We start from the raw sequence: 16549 nt of genomic DNA, 5'->3' as shown, positions 1-16549 counted from the left end.
AGTCCAGGACTGTTGACTCGTTCTCCCGAAACAACTGGTGCCGAAGCTCTTCCACTTAAGCAGTTAACAGTTGACAGAACAATTCGATTTAAAATGCAGTAAATCCTCAGCTACCGCATTAGAAGTGTCATGCTGAGCTCTGGGTTGTTCTGAGTGTGGAGGAAGCGAAGCAGCAGGAGGTGTGTCACTTCCCAAGGCTCTGGGGTGCCTGAGGTGAAGGCACAAGAGAAAGCTTCATCTTTTGTTCTGCTGAGAAGCGTAGCTGAGTAAAATCCAGCTCCTGCCTCTACCTCGGGGGTGGTGGAGAGGGTTTTAGGAAGGAAGAGGGATCCACAGAGGGAAACTCAAAGTCCTAGCAGATGCTGCCTCAGAGTTTCCAGATTGCACAGGACTCGTTTTCTTTTGGCATTATCAGATTTGGCTTTGGAGAGGACTTGTTTGCCCCGTTTGCCTCCTGGATGTGACCTCCTTCTCCCCCTTCCTTTGCTTTCCTGGGAGATACCCACATGTTCGTGTTTGTGTCTTTGGGCGTGTGTAGGGACTGATGACGGAGCCCAGGAGGTGGTGAAGGAGATCTTAGAAGATGTGGTCACATGTGCTGTTAAAGGTAAGACCTCCTCGCTGCTCCAAAAAAGTCCTTGGCCAGATAATTTTAGTGGTGGAGTGCCCACCCCCAGTGAAGTCATGGAAACTGAGTCTGCTTGTATCTGCCCGTCTTTCATGTGGAATTCAGAAATATCCAAAAAAGATATTTCTAAATATCTAAAAAAGAAGTATCTTTTTAGTGATTAATTTTATTCTCATTGGGGCTGGGTTCAAGCACAGTCTGACGATGCTACAATGGGGTGCTCCACGTGGAAGACAGAGGCAACTCCCAGATAGATCCAGCTTTTTGCAGGAGTGGCCGTGTGTCCTGAGGTGGTGCCTGGTGCTGCTGCGTGTCAGTGGCCAGCCACTGATGGGTCACGGCGACAGTCCTCACGTTAGCGGGTTCAGAGGCACAGGGAAGATTGGCTCATTTTGTTAGACTTCATTCATAGTTCCCTCAGTTTTATGGTGTCGTTTCAGTGGAATTAAACTTGTAGAGCTCAGAATGACCATTGGAGAGAGTTTTTTCTTTGTTTTTGCCCAAAATCTTAGGTAAATGGCTGTGTGTTGTACACTTGACTCCAGTGTCAATAAACCATTAATGGGTCAAGAAATCATTAATTTAGCAGGGGGTTACAATCAGCATTTCTTTTTTTTTTTAAGATTTTATTTATTTATTTATTTGAGAGAGAGAGAGAGCACAAGCAAGGGTAGGGGCAGAGGGAGAAGGAGAAGCAAACTCCCCGCTGAGCAGGGAGCCCAATGTGGGTATTCGATCCCAGGACCCCGGGATCATGACCTGAGCCAAAGGCAGACACTTAACCGACTGAGCCACCAAGGCGCCCCAGGGGTCATGATTTTTAAAATGTATTTTTTTTTTTAAGATTTTATTTATTTATTTGACAGAGAGAGACAGCGAGAGAGAGAACACAAGCAGGGGGAGTGGGAGAGGGAGAAGCAGGCTTCCCGCGGAGCAGGGATCCTGATGCGGGGCTCGATCCCAGGACCCTGGGATCATGACCCGAGCTGAAGGCAGACGCTTAACGACTGAGCCACCCAGGCACCCCTTAAAATGTATTTCTTACGATGGGTCACAAAGAAGTTTTTGACCCGCTGACCCACTGTAAAGTTGATTTAGGTTACTGCCAATCTGTATTCATAGATTTCATTATTTATTTAATGTGGAATTAAATAAAATTACTTAATAAAATGTAGAAATATACATTCTGGTAGCAATGTCTTTAAATAGAATAATTTTAATTCTTTGTCTTTCCCTTTTTTATGTGGCTGCCAGGAAGCTCAGGTCTACTTTGTTTTTTTTCCCGTGTGACTGAGGTCTTCTGTCGTAACTGCCAACTCTTTTCATTTACATGGCTCTTCTCTAACCCCTATATTAGTGGCGCTTTTTAAAAATTGGTGCTTTTCATGTTTAGCTGCTTCTAACCTTTTCCCAAAGTGGACAGGGGTGAGCAGGGCTGCTGTATTGCTCAGTTCTAGAGGCACCACTGACATGGACTGCAGTATGAATGAAACCTCTGGGGATTGGGGCTGTGGATAATAGACACATGAAAAGCCTGAGCACCACTTTGGTCAAGCCTTTTTCAATATTATGTCAGTCTCCTAGGGTGGTGGCAAAGGGCGAGCGGGAAAAAGCATGAGCTAGAAGATGATGTGAATAACTTCTCCCTGGTGTCAGACCTTTTGGGATGAGTACTAATTTCGTGATGATTTTTGCACTCATGTTTTAAGAAGCAGCACAAAAGCACGGCCTGACAGAACCCGAGCGGGTCCTGGGTGAACTGGAGTGCCAGGAATGTGCTGTTCCTCCAGCAGCTGACGAAAACTCACAGACCAATGGGATAGCAGACGACAGGCAGTCCTTGTCGTCGGCGGATAATCTGGTATGTTGGTCATCCTCCTCCTATACAGACCCGTTTGGATTTTTACTTTTATAGAAGATGCAGAATGAAATCTCTAGCAGAAGTGAGTGAAAACTAGCAGACCCTATTCAGTTAGTCACACAGTCCTGGCCTGATATGCTTTGTATTAGTAGGTTCCATTCTTGGAATGTGCTACTGTTGGTTGTATATGGCATTGTTATTAAACCTTATTTATTCAGGCTTTTAAAAACTTCGGTTTCCTGGCCTTTCTTTTCTCTCAATCTACATTCATTATAGAAGAATAAGAAAATACAGAGAAGGAAAAATAGGGAAATAAAACTCATCCATAATCCCCTAATCTAGAGATAACCCTTGTTAACATTTTACTTATATCCTTCTAGATTTTTCTCTCCCTCTCATATTTTTTTCCACTTTAATCACATGACATACTGCTGCTTTGTAACCTGCTTTTGAAACTTAGTGTATATTACAAACGTCCTTTCAGACCCATAGATCTGTCTGCCACATTATTTTTTTTTAAAATAGCTTTGTTGTTTTCTTGAAAATGCTGTATATAAACACTCAAAACAGGGAGAAATACGATGTTAACATCCCACCTGAACCCACTCTCTGCACCTTTTCACTGGTGTTTCTCAACCTTTTGCATTATCAGCGCCCATCCTCCCAGCCTTTTTATATATTTCTTTCTGACGCACCACCCCCTTTCATGAACTTTAAAGCCACTGATAAACCGGATATCTGTTTATAATTATACATGTACCTGTGCTTTATACATACAAAGAATAAGATTTTTCCCACCCCCTACCCCTCTGCCCCTCCACTAAGAACCAGTACCTGTCCCTGTCTTAGTCTGTTTGGGCTGCCATAACAGGATACCATAGATTGGGTGGCTTATAAACAATAGAAATGTATCCGTCACAGTTCTGGAGACGGGGGAGTCCAAGATCAAGGTATCGGCAGTTTTGGTGTCTGGTGAGGGCCTGTTTCCTGATTCATAAATGGCTGTCTTCTTAAGGACATTAATACTGTTCACGAGGACTCCTCCCTCTTGGTGTAATCACCTCCCAAATGCCCCACTTCCAAATACCATCACTTTGGGGATTAGATGTCAACCTCTGAGTGGGGGTGGAGGGGGCACAGGCATTCAGTCTGTAGCAGTCCCCGTGGGATTATGTCATCCCTATTAAGAATGCACTTACAGGGATGTACTCAAATCTGCACAAAGGACTCTTGCCTTATATACTAGGCTGTGACTTCTTTGTTTACTCAACACCGTTTTATGGACATCTTTTTTTTTTTTTTTAAAGATTTTCTTTATTTATTTGACAAAGAAAGAGGGAAAGCACAAGTAGGCAGAGAGGCAAGCAGAGGGTGAGGGAGAAGCAGGCTCCCCGCAGAGCAGGGAGCCCGATGCGGGGCTCGATCCCAGAACCCTGGGATCATGACCTGAGCCGAAGGCAGACGCTTAACGACTGAGCCACCCAGGCGCCCCGGACATCTTTTCACATCAGTACCTACAGACCTAATTGTTTCAGTGGTCATGTAAAATTCTGTCCTGTGGATTGCCATAATCTATTTTACCAGTTCCCTGTTAGGTTTTTATGTTACTTCAGTTTTTTATCACAGGAAATAGTTCTGTAATGAGCATCCTTATAGATAAATCTTGTGCACATCCTTAATTCTTTCTTTAGGATAAATTCCTACAAGTGATATTGCTGGGTCACGAGTTGGAAGCTTTAAGGCTTTTGTTCCTTAACATCACATTAGCCTGCTAGGAAGGTAATGCTTGAATCTCTGCCCACCTGTAGGCTATCAGTGCTCATTTCCCCATTCCCTCATTAAAACTGGGCGATAGCCTTCATTCCAAATTTTGCTGGTCTGATGGGAGAAAGATCCCGCCTTAATAATTAGTAGTAAGACTATTTAGGTTAATCTGTCATTTGCATTTCTTGGTGAATTGCTTATTCATGGTTTTTTTTGCCTGTTTTTCATTTGGGTGGAAGGTTTCCATATTTTTCCTCAATGAATTATAAGAACTTTTTGTATGTCGAGCATATTAGTCTTTGTCATGTTACAAATATTTTTTAATGTAGCTTATTTTTAGTTAAAGAAGTATATTTTAAAATGCGTTATCATTTTCCTCCATCTATCCTGCAGTAGTGTTCTTAGAAATACTGTTATCCAAGCTAATATAATTACTTATACATGTGACCCTTTAATGCGGGGGCTAGGGGCACTGACCGCCGCCCCCCCATGCAGCCGAAAATCTGCATTTAACTTTTCACTCCCCCAGAACTTAATAACTACTGATAGCCTACTGTTGACCAGAAGCCTTACTAATAGGATAAACAATTGATTAACATATATTTCATATATGCATTACATATTGTATTCTTCCAATAAAGTAGACTAGAGAAAAAAATCTTAAGAGAAAATACATTTACAGTACTGTATTTATTGAAAAAAATTCGCATATAAGTGGCCCCATGCGGTTCAAACCCGTGTTGTTCAAGGGTCAACTGTATTTGTCTTAGATTTTTAACGGTTTAACGTTTGCTCATTTATCATTTTAAGCCACCCATACCCACTTTTTGAAGGACAAGGAACAAGGTTTTAGAATTGCTAAAATGACTCCCCCATAGCTCCTATTTTGGCATATTGTCCTCTCCCCCACATTCCTCACTTCCCCATTGAATAAATAACAGAATTTTAAATTTCCATGAGATAATTCCGTTCCTTATTTTTGAAAACGAGTTCTTCTTTTGTTTTGACTCCTTGATTTTTCTCTTATTTGTTTCTAATCTCAGGAATCAGATGCACAGGCCCATCAAGTGGCCACTAGGTTCTCTCACATTCTGCAGAAGGACGCCTTCCTGGTGTTTCGCTCCCTTTGCAAGCTGTCCATGAAACCCCTTGCTGAAGGCCCCCCAGATCCAAAGTAAGTGGACATCAGTTCTTGGCCATGTATGACCCAGATGACCCAGGAGGATGTTGGGGATTCCAGGAAACCCCAGTGCCCTGTCCCCTGGTTGGTGTGAATGCAGGAATTTACAGCTTTTCAGACTCCTGCTGTCTCTACAGCCCTTTCATAATGGATTGTCTCTGTGTCCACACCAAGATTTTGCCCAGTGTTGCTTTCCTTGGTTTATATGCAAAAAAGAGTTATTATGTTGAATGTGCACCCTCTTTTTTCTGACTAATGAATTTACTCTGATGCAGGGTGGGCAGAGGCAGGATGTGTACAAACCTTACTTCCCTGCCTTTGTGGGAAACCTCTGCTCCATGGGTACAGATTTAAGCCCCAGATGCATCCTAGAGAAGCCAAACCTTTCTTTGTAGTGAACCAGTTACTGCAGAGATGATAGCGCTTTGGAGCTAGGGAGCTGCATTCACTCCTGGCTCGCTTGAAAGCACCTCCACAGCCATATGCGTTACTGAACCTCAGCTGAAAAATGTGACTGTGGGAAAGTGCCTTACAGGATCAAACACATGAGATGATATCATCGCATCCTGAGTGGGGGACCCTGCACTTTATGCGTTTGATTGTCACTGTTATTGTTAGTCGCTAACAATAATCCTCGACTCTTCTGTTGAGATATGATGACCGTTAAGGACTTGATTCAGGAAAGTTTTCTTCTTTCTGGCCCTGTGGGTGAGGGTGGAGAGCATGAGGCAGGTGGATAAAGAGCACTGTTTCCATTTCTCAGTAAAGACAGAGCAGGACACAGGGTTTAGTCTCACAGGTATGATGTAAAGTAACTGTTGTTGCAGAACCAGCATTCTGGAGTCAGTTTATACTTACTTTGCTCCTGCTGAATACCCTATTTTATGGCAGGGAGAAGAAAAGGATAGTAGGAGTTGGCAACTCTTGTCCTCATGGGCCTGCAGGTCCCAGGAGGACCCACCTGATGCCATCTGCCCTCACGCTCTAGGCATCTAGGTGCCGGTGCCAGCTCTTAACTCGTTGGCTCTCAGAAAATTCTGCTTGCTGCTAGAGGAGCGAGGCCTTCTCAAGAAACCTGCTCTTTAAAATCGAATCTTTTAGCATTGTCACCATCTTTCCCTTCCTGTGCCAGATCCCACGAGCTGCGTTCCAAGGTGGTTTCCCTGCAGCTGCTCCTGTCTGTGCTGCAGAACGCCGGCCAGGTCTTCAGGACTCACGAGATGTTCATCAACGCAATCAAGCAGTATCTCTGTGTGGCGTTGTCCAAAAATGGCGTCTCCTCAGTGCCTGATGTCTTTGAGCTCTCTCTTGCCATTTTTCTTACTCTTCTTTCAAACTTCAAAATGCACTTGAAAATGCAAATAGAGGTATGGCCTCCAAAATGATTTTTTGGGTTTTGTTTGTTTCTTTTTTTGTATAATGGTTATACACAAAGAGTTGACTCCCGGTGACATAGTCACCAGGAACTAGACTTACACAGTCTACTTGCTGGCACCCCAAAGAAGAACTTTTTGAATAAGTGAGAGAATACCTTTTCCTAAAAGTTTCTGCCCCCAAATCTTGCATGCTTTTCTAACCAAAAGTGTAAGTCGAGTGGCCCATGTGCTGGATTCAGGCCCCTGAACATCTTTGTTTAGCCTATAAATTGTTTGAAATGACCTGAACTAGTTGGCAAATTGAGAAGTCATTTTCATTTCATTTTATATGAAAATCCAGATTTCTGGTTTCTCTCAGAATTGTAACGCTAGTCCTCATCTTTGCCTGACAGCTCTTGGTGGTTGCTGAGGAGCAGCTGCTCCACTGGTGGGGGCTCCGTCCTCCGGGTCGCTGTGGTCCTGCCCCGCTAGCTGTTCCCACGGGAGGCCAGGGTTCCGCCACGCCTCAGCAGTGCGTGTGTGTGCGCACACTGCTCTTTTACTTCTCCCCAGGCTACCTCACTCGGAGCTGCCTGTTCCCTAAAGCCTTTGGGGGTTTTGAGCCCTAATTTAAATGGTATTAATTGGTGTCCCCCTTTGTCTTCATGTCATGTAGGTCTTTTTCAAAGAGATTTTCCTGAACATTTTAGAAACATCAACAAGTTCTTTTGAGCACAGGTGGATGGTCATTCAGACTCTGACAAGGATCTGTGCAGGTATTTTCACTCTGAGGGTGCTCATCCATTGACCTACCCAGAAATGCTTTTCCAGAATCCAGATTGAGACCTTTACCTCCTGCTTTTAGAGTGTTAATGCAGTGCTGGGAAAGCTCACCTTAAAGGCTAATGCTAACCTAACGTCTAGTCCCTCTCCACTTCTTTAGAGGATGACCAGCTCAATTTGGTTTGTCCCGCACTTTGTGGTCTTCTCACAGAAAGTCCCACATCCTGGGAAGCCCCCTAATCCTGCAAAACCAGGATACAGGGTCACTCCACCTACAAACTGAATGCTTTGTTAGTCACAGGGTCCAAGGTACTGATGCTGCCAACCCTTGATTGGATGCGAAGGTCAATTCAGATTTACTTTATCACAGTACGATTATGTGGCTGTCAACCAAGCCTCCGACTTGTCTGTCATCAAACATAATTCCATAAGTCACACAACTTGAAGAGGTGGATCGGGCAGTTGTTATCTCTTTCTTATGAGGAAAATGAGCCTTGGAGAGGTGGAGTGAGGGGCTCAAGATTCCGGTTAGTGCCGAAGCAGGTGTCAGAAGAGGGCCTCCTGACTTCTAGTACATCTGACACACATTTCCTGAGGGATTCGTGGCTACCTGAGTCAGTGATTCAGTGGGAAGCATTTTTGAAAAAGGAATCTCATTTAATGAGAAAATGTAACTGCTGTGTCTGTTGGATCAGAATTTCTAATATCTCTGTGTTATTTTCCAAGACGCCCAGTGTGTTGTAGATATTTATGTCAACTACGACTGTGATTTAAATGCTGCTAACATTTTTGAGCGCCTCGTGAATGATTTATCCAAAATCGCTCAGGGAAGAAGTGGACATGAGCTGGGGATGACACCTTTGCAGGTAAAAACGCTGAAAACACCCATTTATATTTTTTTTAAAGATTTTTTATTCATTTCAGAGAGTGGGAGCATGAGCAGGGAGGAGAGTCAGAAGGAAAGGAAGGAGCAGACTCCCTGCTGAGCATGGAAGCCTGACACAGGGCTCCATCCCAGGAACCTGGGATCATGACCTGAGCAGAAGGCAGCCACTTAACCGACTGAGCCACCCAGGTGCCCCCCATTTATATTTAAAGTGCATTTGTTTCAGGGTGTCTGGGTGGCTCAGTCGGTTAGGCGTCTGGCTCTTGATCTCAGCTCAGGTCTTGATCTTAGGGTCGTGAGTTCAAACCCTGCGTTAGGCTGCACGTCCAGCGTGGCTTTTATTTTTAAGGATCCATTTTTATTTGGAAAAAAAAAAAAAGGTGCATTCATCTCCATGAACCTTTATTGAGTGCCACCATGTGCCAGGCCAGCGCTGTCCTTGGTGCTAGGATTCAGCAGTGAACAAAGCACAGTGCACAACTGCTGTGGTCACGACATTTACAAGCAGACAATGGAGAAGCAAGCTGCAGAGAAGAATAAAGCAGGGATAAAGGGGTGCTAGAAATGGGGGTGCTGTCATTTTTAATGGGGTCACAAAGGTAGTCTCTCTGAGAAGGTGACATTTGAGCCAAGATCTGTAGGAAGTCAGTTCACTTACAGTCACCTTTCCAAAGCTTATATGAAAACAGGATCCTAGGCTCCAGTAAGGCAAAGGAAATTGTCTCTTATCCAGTTGCCTCATTAGAGTGCCCACACAGAGGATCTTAAGGTAAGGTCTCTGAAGGAACTGGTCAGAAGGTTTGTGAGCTGCCTGGAATTATGTGTAGAATTTTGGTGTATGGGCATTTTCCCTAGAAGGTCTGTAGATGTCATTAGATTCACAGAGAGATCTGTGCCACCTTAGATGCTGTTTTGAGTAGAAAATATTTGCATTTCTTCAGGTTATCTGCGATTCACATTCAATTTTTTAAGAAATGCTACTTTTTAAAAAATTAGTATTTTTATTCATTTGTAGAGCAGGCCTTAAGATGGTATGCATTTGTGAGTGTTTGAAGAGTAAGAATGTGTCCAGAATCACTCATTTGTTGCATCATGTAAAATTCTTTTCTCTTTTTTTTTAGGGAGCGGGGGTCACTGGTTAAGACCCTGTTGATTTTTAATTTTTATTTATTTTAAGCAATTTTTTTCCTAAGATTTTATGTATTTGAGAGAGAAAGAATGCACGTGTGCATGTGCGTGAGGGGAGGGAGGGAGAGAGAATCCCAAGCAGACTCTGTACTGAGTGCCAAACCTGATGTGGGGCTTGATCTCATGACCCTGAGATCATGACCTGAGCTGAAACCAAGCATCAGACATTTAACCAACTGAGCCACCCAGGCGCCACAACCCTGTTGGTTTATTAAAAAGGAAAGTGTCTTAAGTGTTTTTCGAATTATACAAGCAATGAATAACTTCCTTTTAAAAATCCAGATAACACTTGGGGCACCTGGCTGACTCAGTAGGTAGAACATGCAACTCTTGGTCTTGGGGTCATGAGTTCAAGCTCCATGTTGAGCATAGAGTTTACTTAAAAAAAAAAAAAAAATCCAGCTAACACTGTTCCTTTTAGGAAGGCACACATCTCGGGGCGCCTGGGTGGCTCAGTTGGTTAAGCGACTGCCTTCGGCTCAGGTCATGATCCTGGAGTCCTGGGATCGAGTCCCGCATCGGGCTCCCTGCTCGGCAGGGAGTCTGCTTCTCCCTCTGACCCTCCTCCTTCTCATGCTCTCTGTCTCTCATTCTCTCTCTCTCAAATAAATAAATAAAATCTTTAAAAAAAAAAAAAAAAAGGAAGGCACACATCTCCTGTTTTTCTACTAAGGTGTTTGTAATGAACAGCTTTAGAGATTTTCAGGGTTTTTGCAGTGAGCCCTTAATACTTATGCCACCTGTTAACTTTTCCTTGGGTTCTGTGCTTAATAGCACCAAAGGTCAGTGATTATCTCGTATTCTCAGAGAATTCCGTAAGAGTCCTGTAGATGTCTGCACTCAGTGTATCTGTTAAGTCTCTGTGCCATGTCCCTTCTGTCCTTTAGGAGCTCAGTCTGAGGAAGAAAGGTTTGGAGTGCCTCGTGTCCATTCTCAAGTGTATGGTGGAATGGAGCAAAGACCTGTATGTGAATCCCAACCACCAGACCAGCCTCGGTGAGAGGGCTTGCTTGCCATAGCACCACCTCCATTCACAACATGACTGTTGGGAAAGTCGTCTTTGTGTCACTGTCTTAGAATTAGCAAAACACTTTAGTTTGCTGACTGCCTTAAAGCTTCTGCTTTTTAATCCATCTGGATTTGGAGGGAATAGTGTGAGTTGTGCTCTAGCATCATTTTTCCAAATGGAGAGACAGTTATTCTGATTTTTTTAGTAGTCTCTCCTTCCCTCACCACCTTGAAGCACCACCTTTATGATATACCAGATTTCCCTGTGGAAGTCTGTTTCTGAATTTTCTATTCCATTCTACGGATTTGTCTGTTCTTGCATCATTACCACACTTTTCAGATGCCTTGAATTCTTTAGTGAGTTTGATAACTGTTAGGGCAGGTCTTCTTATTCATTGTTCTTCAAGTGTCTTCAGTTTTGGCACTTCTGTTCTTTCATGTGAATTTTAGAATTAGCTCATCAAGTTCCACAAAAAAGTAAATTTTTAAGTAAAGTACCTGAGTAATATCAAGGTTTCATGCTTACGACTCTTACGGTATAAACTTTATTGTTACAGGTCTGGAAAAGGGAACCACAGAGTCAGACCTGAGCTCAGGTATGTCTGTATCCCATCTGTTGATTGAGTTTCCTTTGCTTTATGTCATCGCAGGTCAGGAGAGGCCCACAGATCAGGATCTAGGGGATGGGAAAGGCCTTGACATGGCAAGACGGAGCAGTGTGACGTCCATGGAGTCCACGGTGTCTTCGGGGACCCAGATGGCTGTCCAGGATGATCCAGAGCAGTTTGAGGTCATCAAGCAACAAAAGGACATTATCGAACATGGCATCGAGCTGTGAGTATGGCTGCTACTCTAGCCAAATCTCTTGGGGCTTCTGACAAAGCCATGTCTTCTCCGGGAACCTGGGACTGACTCCCCTAGGGGAATGCCTATTACAAAAGGCCAGTGCTGATGCTCACAGCCAAGCCTGACTGGGCCAGAGTGAGTGAGTGAGAGAGTGGGAGAGGGAGAGGCAGATTGAGATTGAAATTTAATAGCTTTGTGTAGTTGATGCCTGGTCTTTTTATTTTTATTTCACCTAATGCAAAAAATTAAACCAATTTAGAACATAAAAGTATGAAGCAAGAATGTTTAATCACTCATAAAATTATTATCTAAAGGAAATCAGCATTGGTAACTTTTTTCCAACTATATCTTATGAACAGTTCCAACATACAGAAGAATTAAGCTTGTCGTATTAGCATTATTTAGGTATATTTTTTTCTGAACCATTTGAAAGTAATTTGCACCCATCATAATACCTCAGCCGTGTATCTTTGGAAAATGACATCCTCTCATAAGTGCATCATCATTATTACAAGCATTGGTAAATCTTAAGGTGTTTCTTTCCAGTCTCTCACACATAAAAATACGTAAACTCAGTCTCATATTCTGTCCAACTTTTGAATGATTAGTTAACTTAGTAAATTTGGTTTGTTTTAAAAGCTGATGTTATAATACTTATGAAGTGTTGATCTCGTTTCCACTCTCCCCAGCCCTCTATCGCCCCCAGTCTATTCTCCCCAAAGCAGCTAATCTTTTAAAAACTTAAATCAGGTCTTATCAGTCCCCCACCTAAATCATTCCACATTTCCCTCTCCTCATCACAGCCTGGTCCCGCCTCCAACCCCCCACCCCCACTGACCTCATTTGCCAGTATCCGAGTCACACTGTGTGCTTTAGTCCCTTGAACACCTTGAGCTCTTCTCACCATTGTGCCCTCTGCTGGGAATACTCCTGGGTCTTTTTTCTCCCTCAGGCTTGGCGAAACCTCTCCTCCTCAAGGAGGCCTTCTGTAGCCTCCTGTCTGCAGGCTGCTCCTGCTCGCACCTGATCCATGTCCTTCCTGCGCAGCCCTTGCCCCAGCACAGAGCATTCTCCAGTGCGGGGCCTGGTAAATAGCACATTGAATTTATCCATAGTGAAGTATGCCTACCTTTAACAGGAAATACACACAGTACTTAAGCACTGTTAAAGGAAATCCCAACGTGGACAGTCTAGGGCTGTTATATTGGCTCTCACGGACAGCAAAGATCCAGGCTCTTTTAGTCTTTCTCCTTTACCATCCTTTTTTTTTTTTTTTTTTAGCGGGGGGGTGGTGCAGAGGAAGAGAGAGAATTTTAAGCAGGCTCCACACCCAGCACAGAGCCCAGCATGTGTCTCGATCTCACAACCCTGAGATTGTGACCTGAGCCGAAATCAAGAGTCAGATGCTTAACCAATTGAGCCACCCACGTGCCCCTCTGCTTCACCATCCTTAACACAATTTCCACCTTCAGTGTTGCCTCATGGTTTAAGGTGACTGCTAGAGCACCAGCCATCATACATATACTAGGGAATAAAGGGGAAACTGCAAAAAGAATATACCTCCCAGCCAAGCCAGCTTTGTTTAAGGATCCTTCCTGGAAGTACCCACACCATTTCTGCTCATATATCACAGGCCAGAACTTTATCACGTGGCCATACTTTAAGGGAGGCAGGAAAATGTAATTTTTATTCCAGGTGGTTGTGTACCTGGCTAAACATCTAGGGCTCTGTTAGTGTTGGAGAAGAGGAGAACAGATGTTGGGTGACAGCCATCGGACCCTGCTATAGCTAGGTCAGAAATTAAAGGTGAAATTCAGAGAAGCCACCAGGACACACAGGACCTTCCTGAGCTGATAGGCGATGACTTGTTCATGCCTCAAATGCCAGCTTTTTCTCTCCTCCAGATTTTGAAATAAGTAACCCATGTCCTCTCTCTTTTTGAAACAGTTTCAACAAGAAACCCAAGAGAGGCATCCAGTTTCTCCAGGAGCAGGGCATGTTGGGAACATCAGTTGAAGACATTGCCCAATTCCTGCACCAGGAGGAGCGCCTTGATTCTGTAAGATTGGGGGTTGGACGCTTGCGTGTAGGTTTTATCAGGTGCTTCTGAGACCCCGCCTAGCTTTAACCTAGAGCGTGGCTGACCCTCAGCGCAGTGGCTATTGTCCACTCCCTTGTTTATAGCAGTCCTACTTACTCCTTTGGCCAGTGTTGGCAAAAAGCTCCCAAGAGGGGGTTGTGTACTTGGTGGAACAGTGTCAGAACTAGAAGTGTCCTTTGACTGCTAGAAACTTCTTTGGTTACATACTGATGAGCAGGTTACAAAAATGGCTACATAACTAAATAAAACCTGCCTAAGTGCATGATATCATCTTAGCAGTCAAAGGACACTGTCTGCAGCCCACCTCCCTCCTGAGTGTGTCCCATCATTCTTTCCTCTTTAAGTCTCTTATGCCTCCTCCTGTTCTGCCTGAGACAGGATAGACTGAGCCTGGAATGGGTGGGTGGGTGGGCAGGCTTGGAGTCGCCCAGCTTTTCTAGCAGGCCAGCCTGTTCTGGGTGTTGAGAGCAGGGTGTTCTGCCTCCCCACCCTGTCTGAAGGGTGTTTTACTGTGGGTTCACATATGACAATTTCTAGATGTGAGTGGGTGTGTATGTTTCAGACCCAGGTAGGTGATTTTCTGGGAGACAGCACAAGGTTCAACAAGGAAGTGATGTATGCCTACGTGGACCAACTTGACTTCTGCGAAAAGGAATTTGTCTCAGCTCTACGGACATTTCTAGAAGGTTTCCGTCTACCTGGGGAAGCCCAGAAGATTGATCGACTAATGGAGAAATTTGCTGCAAGATACATAGAGTGCAACCAGGGGTAAGCGCTGTGTTGAAGTCCCTTCCATGTCATCTTTTTGTCTGCCTCAGAGCACTGATCTTAGTTTGGTTGGGAGTTGAGTTTAATCTTTCTAAATCTGCGCCAAACAACTAACGTTTCTGTTACGATGTGCCAGACACTGCTGAGGGATTATCTCAGGTAAGACCTCACAGCTTCTGTTTGTGTCCCGTTTCTGCAGACAGGGAGAGTGAGGACCAGAGAGGCTAAGTAACTTGCCCACATTTACACAGGTAGAGCCCACGCTATCTTGATAAGAGTAATTTTGAGTTGAGAAGGGGCTTAGGCACCTCTTTCCTAATTAAGAACAGCTCCCTGATCTAACATATGGGGTAGATCTCAAGGATTTCGGTTTTTCTTTGGTTACATACTGATGAGCAGGTTACAAAAATGGCTACATAACTAATAAAACCTGCCTAAGTGCATGATTTCATCTTAGGTCCTCTTTTGGTGGGTAGTTCATGTTTTTGTAGGAAGTGGAAATTAAAGAGAGCTAACCTTTATTAAACATCTCCTGAGGCACCTGGATGGCACAGTAGGTTGAGTGTCTGACTCTTGGCTTCAGCTCAAGTTTTGATCTCAGGGTCATGAGATCGAGCCCTGTGTCAGGCTCTATGCTCAGTGGGAAGTCTGCTTAAGACTCTTTCTCCTGAGGCGCCTGGGTGGCTCAGATGGTTAAGCATCTACCTTCAGCTCAGGTCGTGATCCCAGGGCTCTGGGATCGAGCCCCATGTCGGGCTCCCAGCTCCGCGGGGAGTCTGCTTCTCCCTCTCCCTCTGCCTCTCCCCTTGTTTGTGTTCTGTCTCTCTCTCAAATAAATAAAACCTTAAAAAAAAAACTTTCTCCCTCTGGCCCTCCTCCCCTATGTGTATACACGCACATGCTATCTCTCTGTCTCTCTAAAATAAACCTTTTAAAGACAAGACAAAACCCCAAAACACATCTCCTATATGTCAGCCGTACCATGGGTTTTACATACATTTCATTTAATTAATGGCAAGCCTGGGAGTAGTGTCTCCATTTTTTAGAGAGGAAACTGAGGCTCTGGGAGAGTGAGCAACCTGTCCAGAGTTAATCAGCTGGTAAGTAGCAGAGCAGGATTGAATACGGATTGTCTAACTCAAAAGCTCACACACTTTCCCCTGGGCGTGAAGTGAAGAATGTCTGAATATACTATGAACATGATGTAGAAATTGTTCAGTAGAGACATTTTAATAACAGTTTGCCTCTCAGGTCAATTTGGTTTTCATATTAATTGGTTCTAATCCTCCAGGCACACAACGAGCTATTCCCATTAGATGCATGGTCAACAGAGGCAGCATCTGGTCATTTTAACCCAGTGAACATAGAATTTGCCGTGAAGGCAGAGGAGATGTTACTTACTTCGAACATATCTCCTGTGTGGACCTGGGGACCTTGGTCTGTTTCTCTTAATGGCTAAACATGTTAGATTGTTTCATGGTAGAATGCAGACCTTTTGGGGCACCGGGGTGGCTCAGTTGTTAAGTGTCTGCCTTCAGCTCAGGCCCTGATCGCAGGGTCCTGGGGTCAAGCCCCGAATCAGGCTCCCTGCTCAGCGGGAAGGCTGCTTCCCCCCTTTCCCACTCCCCCTGCTTGTGTTCCCTCTCTCGCTGTGTCTCTTTCTATTAAATAAATAAATAAATAAATAAATAAATAAATAAATAAATAAATAAAATCTTAAAAAAAAAAAAAAAGCAGACCTTTTGTTATGTTCTTCAGAGTTTCTTCCTTTCCTTTTGGGGATGATTTGGACAGACCAGTTTTTGTAGCTTCAGCCTCACATACTTTGAGACTGTGTATCCACACATTTTTGTCTTTTCTTGGCTAAGGCAAAAAAAGCCAGACGTAAGCATATTATATAGAACAATATAAATATTTTTTTTCAAATTTCTGCTGTTCAGTATTACAGTGGGTAATGTAAGCTGTAAATAATTAATAGTTGAACAGCAGTTTTCTCTTTTTTTTTTAAGATTTTTTTTTTTTTAAGTAAAATGCTCCCAGCATGGGGCTTGAACCTACAGACACAAGATGAAGAGTCGCACGCTCTACTGACTGAGCCAGCCAGGCATCTCTGAAAAACAGTTTTCTTCCTCTTTCTCCCCAGTGCCCAGCACAAAGTAGATGCTCTCAGGAACAGGACCA

At 43.9% G+C, this 16549-nt stretch overlaps 1 protein-coding gene across 2 annotated transcripts in view; it reads left to right on the top strand.

The window, feature by feature from the left end:
- Positions 1 to 16549, top strand: part of ARFGEF2 (ARF guanine nucleotide exchange factor 2) — a 97975-nt gene that overhangs the window by 33592 nt on the left and 47834 nt on the right. Inside the window, exons 7-16 of one of the 2 annotated variants that reach the window (XM_081831922.1) lie at positions 539 to 607; positions 2341 to 2489; positions 5297 to 5427; positions 6566 to 6800; positions 7465 to 7564; positions 8298 to 8437; positions 10533 to 10641; positions 11304 to 11487; positions 13447 to 13558; positions 14163 to 14368. In XM_081831922.1, the coding sequence (XP_081688048.1) occupies positions 539 to 607; positions 2341 to 2489; positions 5297 to 5427; positions 6566 to 6800; positions 7465 to 7564; positions 8298 to 8437; positions 10533 to 10641; positions 11304 to 11487; positions 13447 to 13558; positions 14163 to 14368 (1435 nt within the window). Of the gene's footprint in view, positions 1 to 538; positions 608 to 2337; positions 2490 to 5296; positions 5428 to 6565; positions 6801 to 7464; positions 7565 to 8297; positions 8438 to 10532; positions 10642 to 11303; positions 11488 to 13446; positions 13559 to 14162; positions 14369 to 16549 lie in introns of both variants that reach the window. The other variant, XM_081831921.1, reaches the window with a different exon arrangement.

The sequence above is a fragment of the Leptonychotes weddellii genome, chromosome 10 (genome assembly GCF_054177405.1).
Source record: "Leptonychotes weddellii isolate Sample4059 chromosome 10, ASM5417740v2, whole genome shotgun sequence".
Taxonomy (NCBI): domain Eukaryota; kingdom Metazoa; phylum Chordata; class Mammalia; order Carnivora; family Phocidae; genus Leptonychotes; species Leptonychotes weddellii.
Note: the sequence above shows the minus strand (reverse complement) of the source record. Positions and strands in the feature narration are given on the sequence as shown.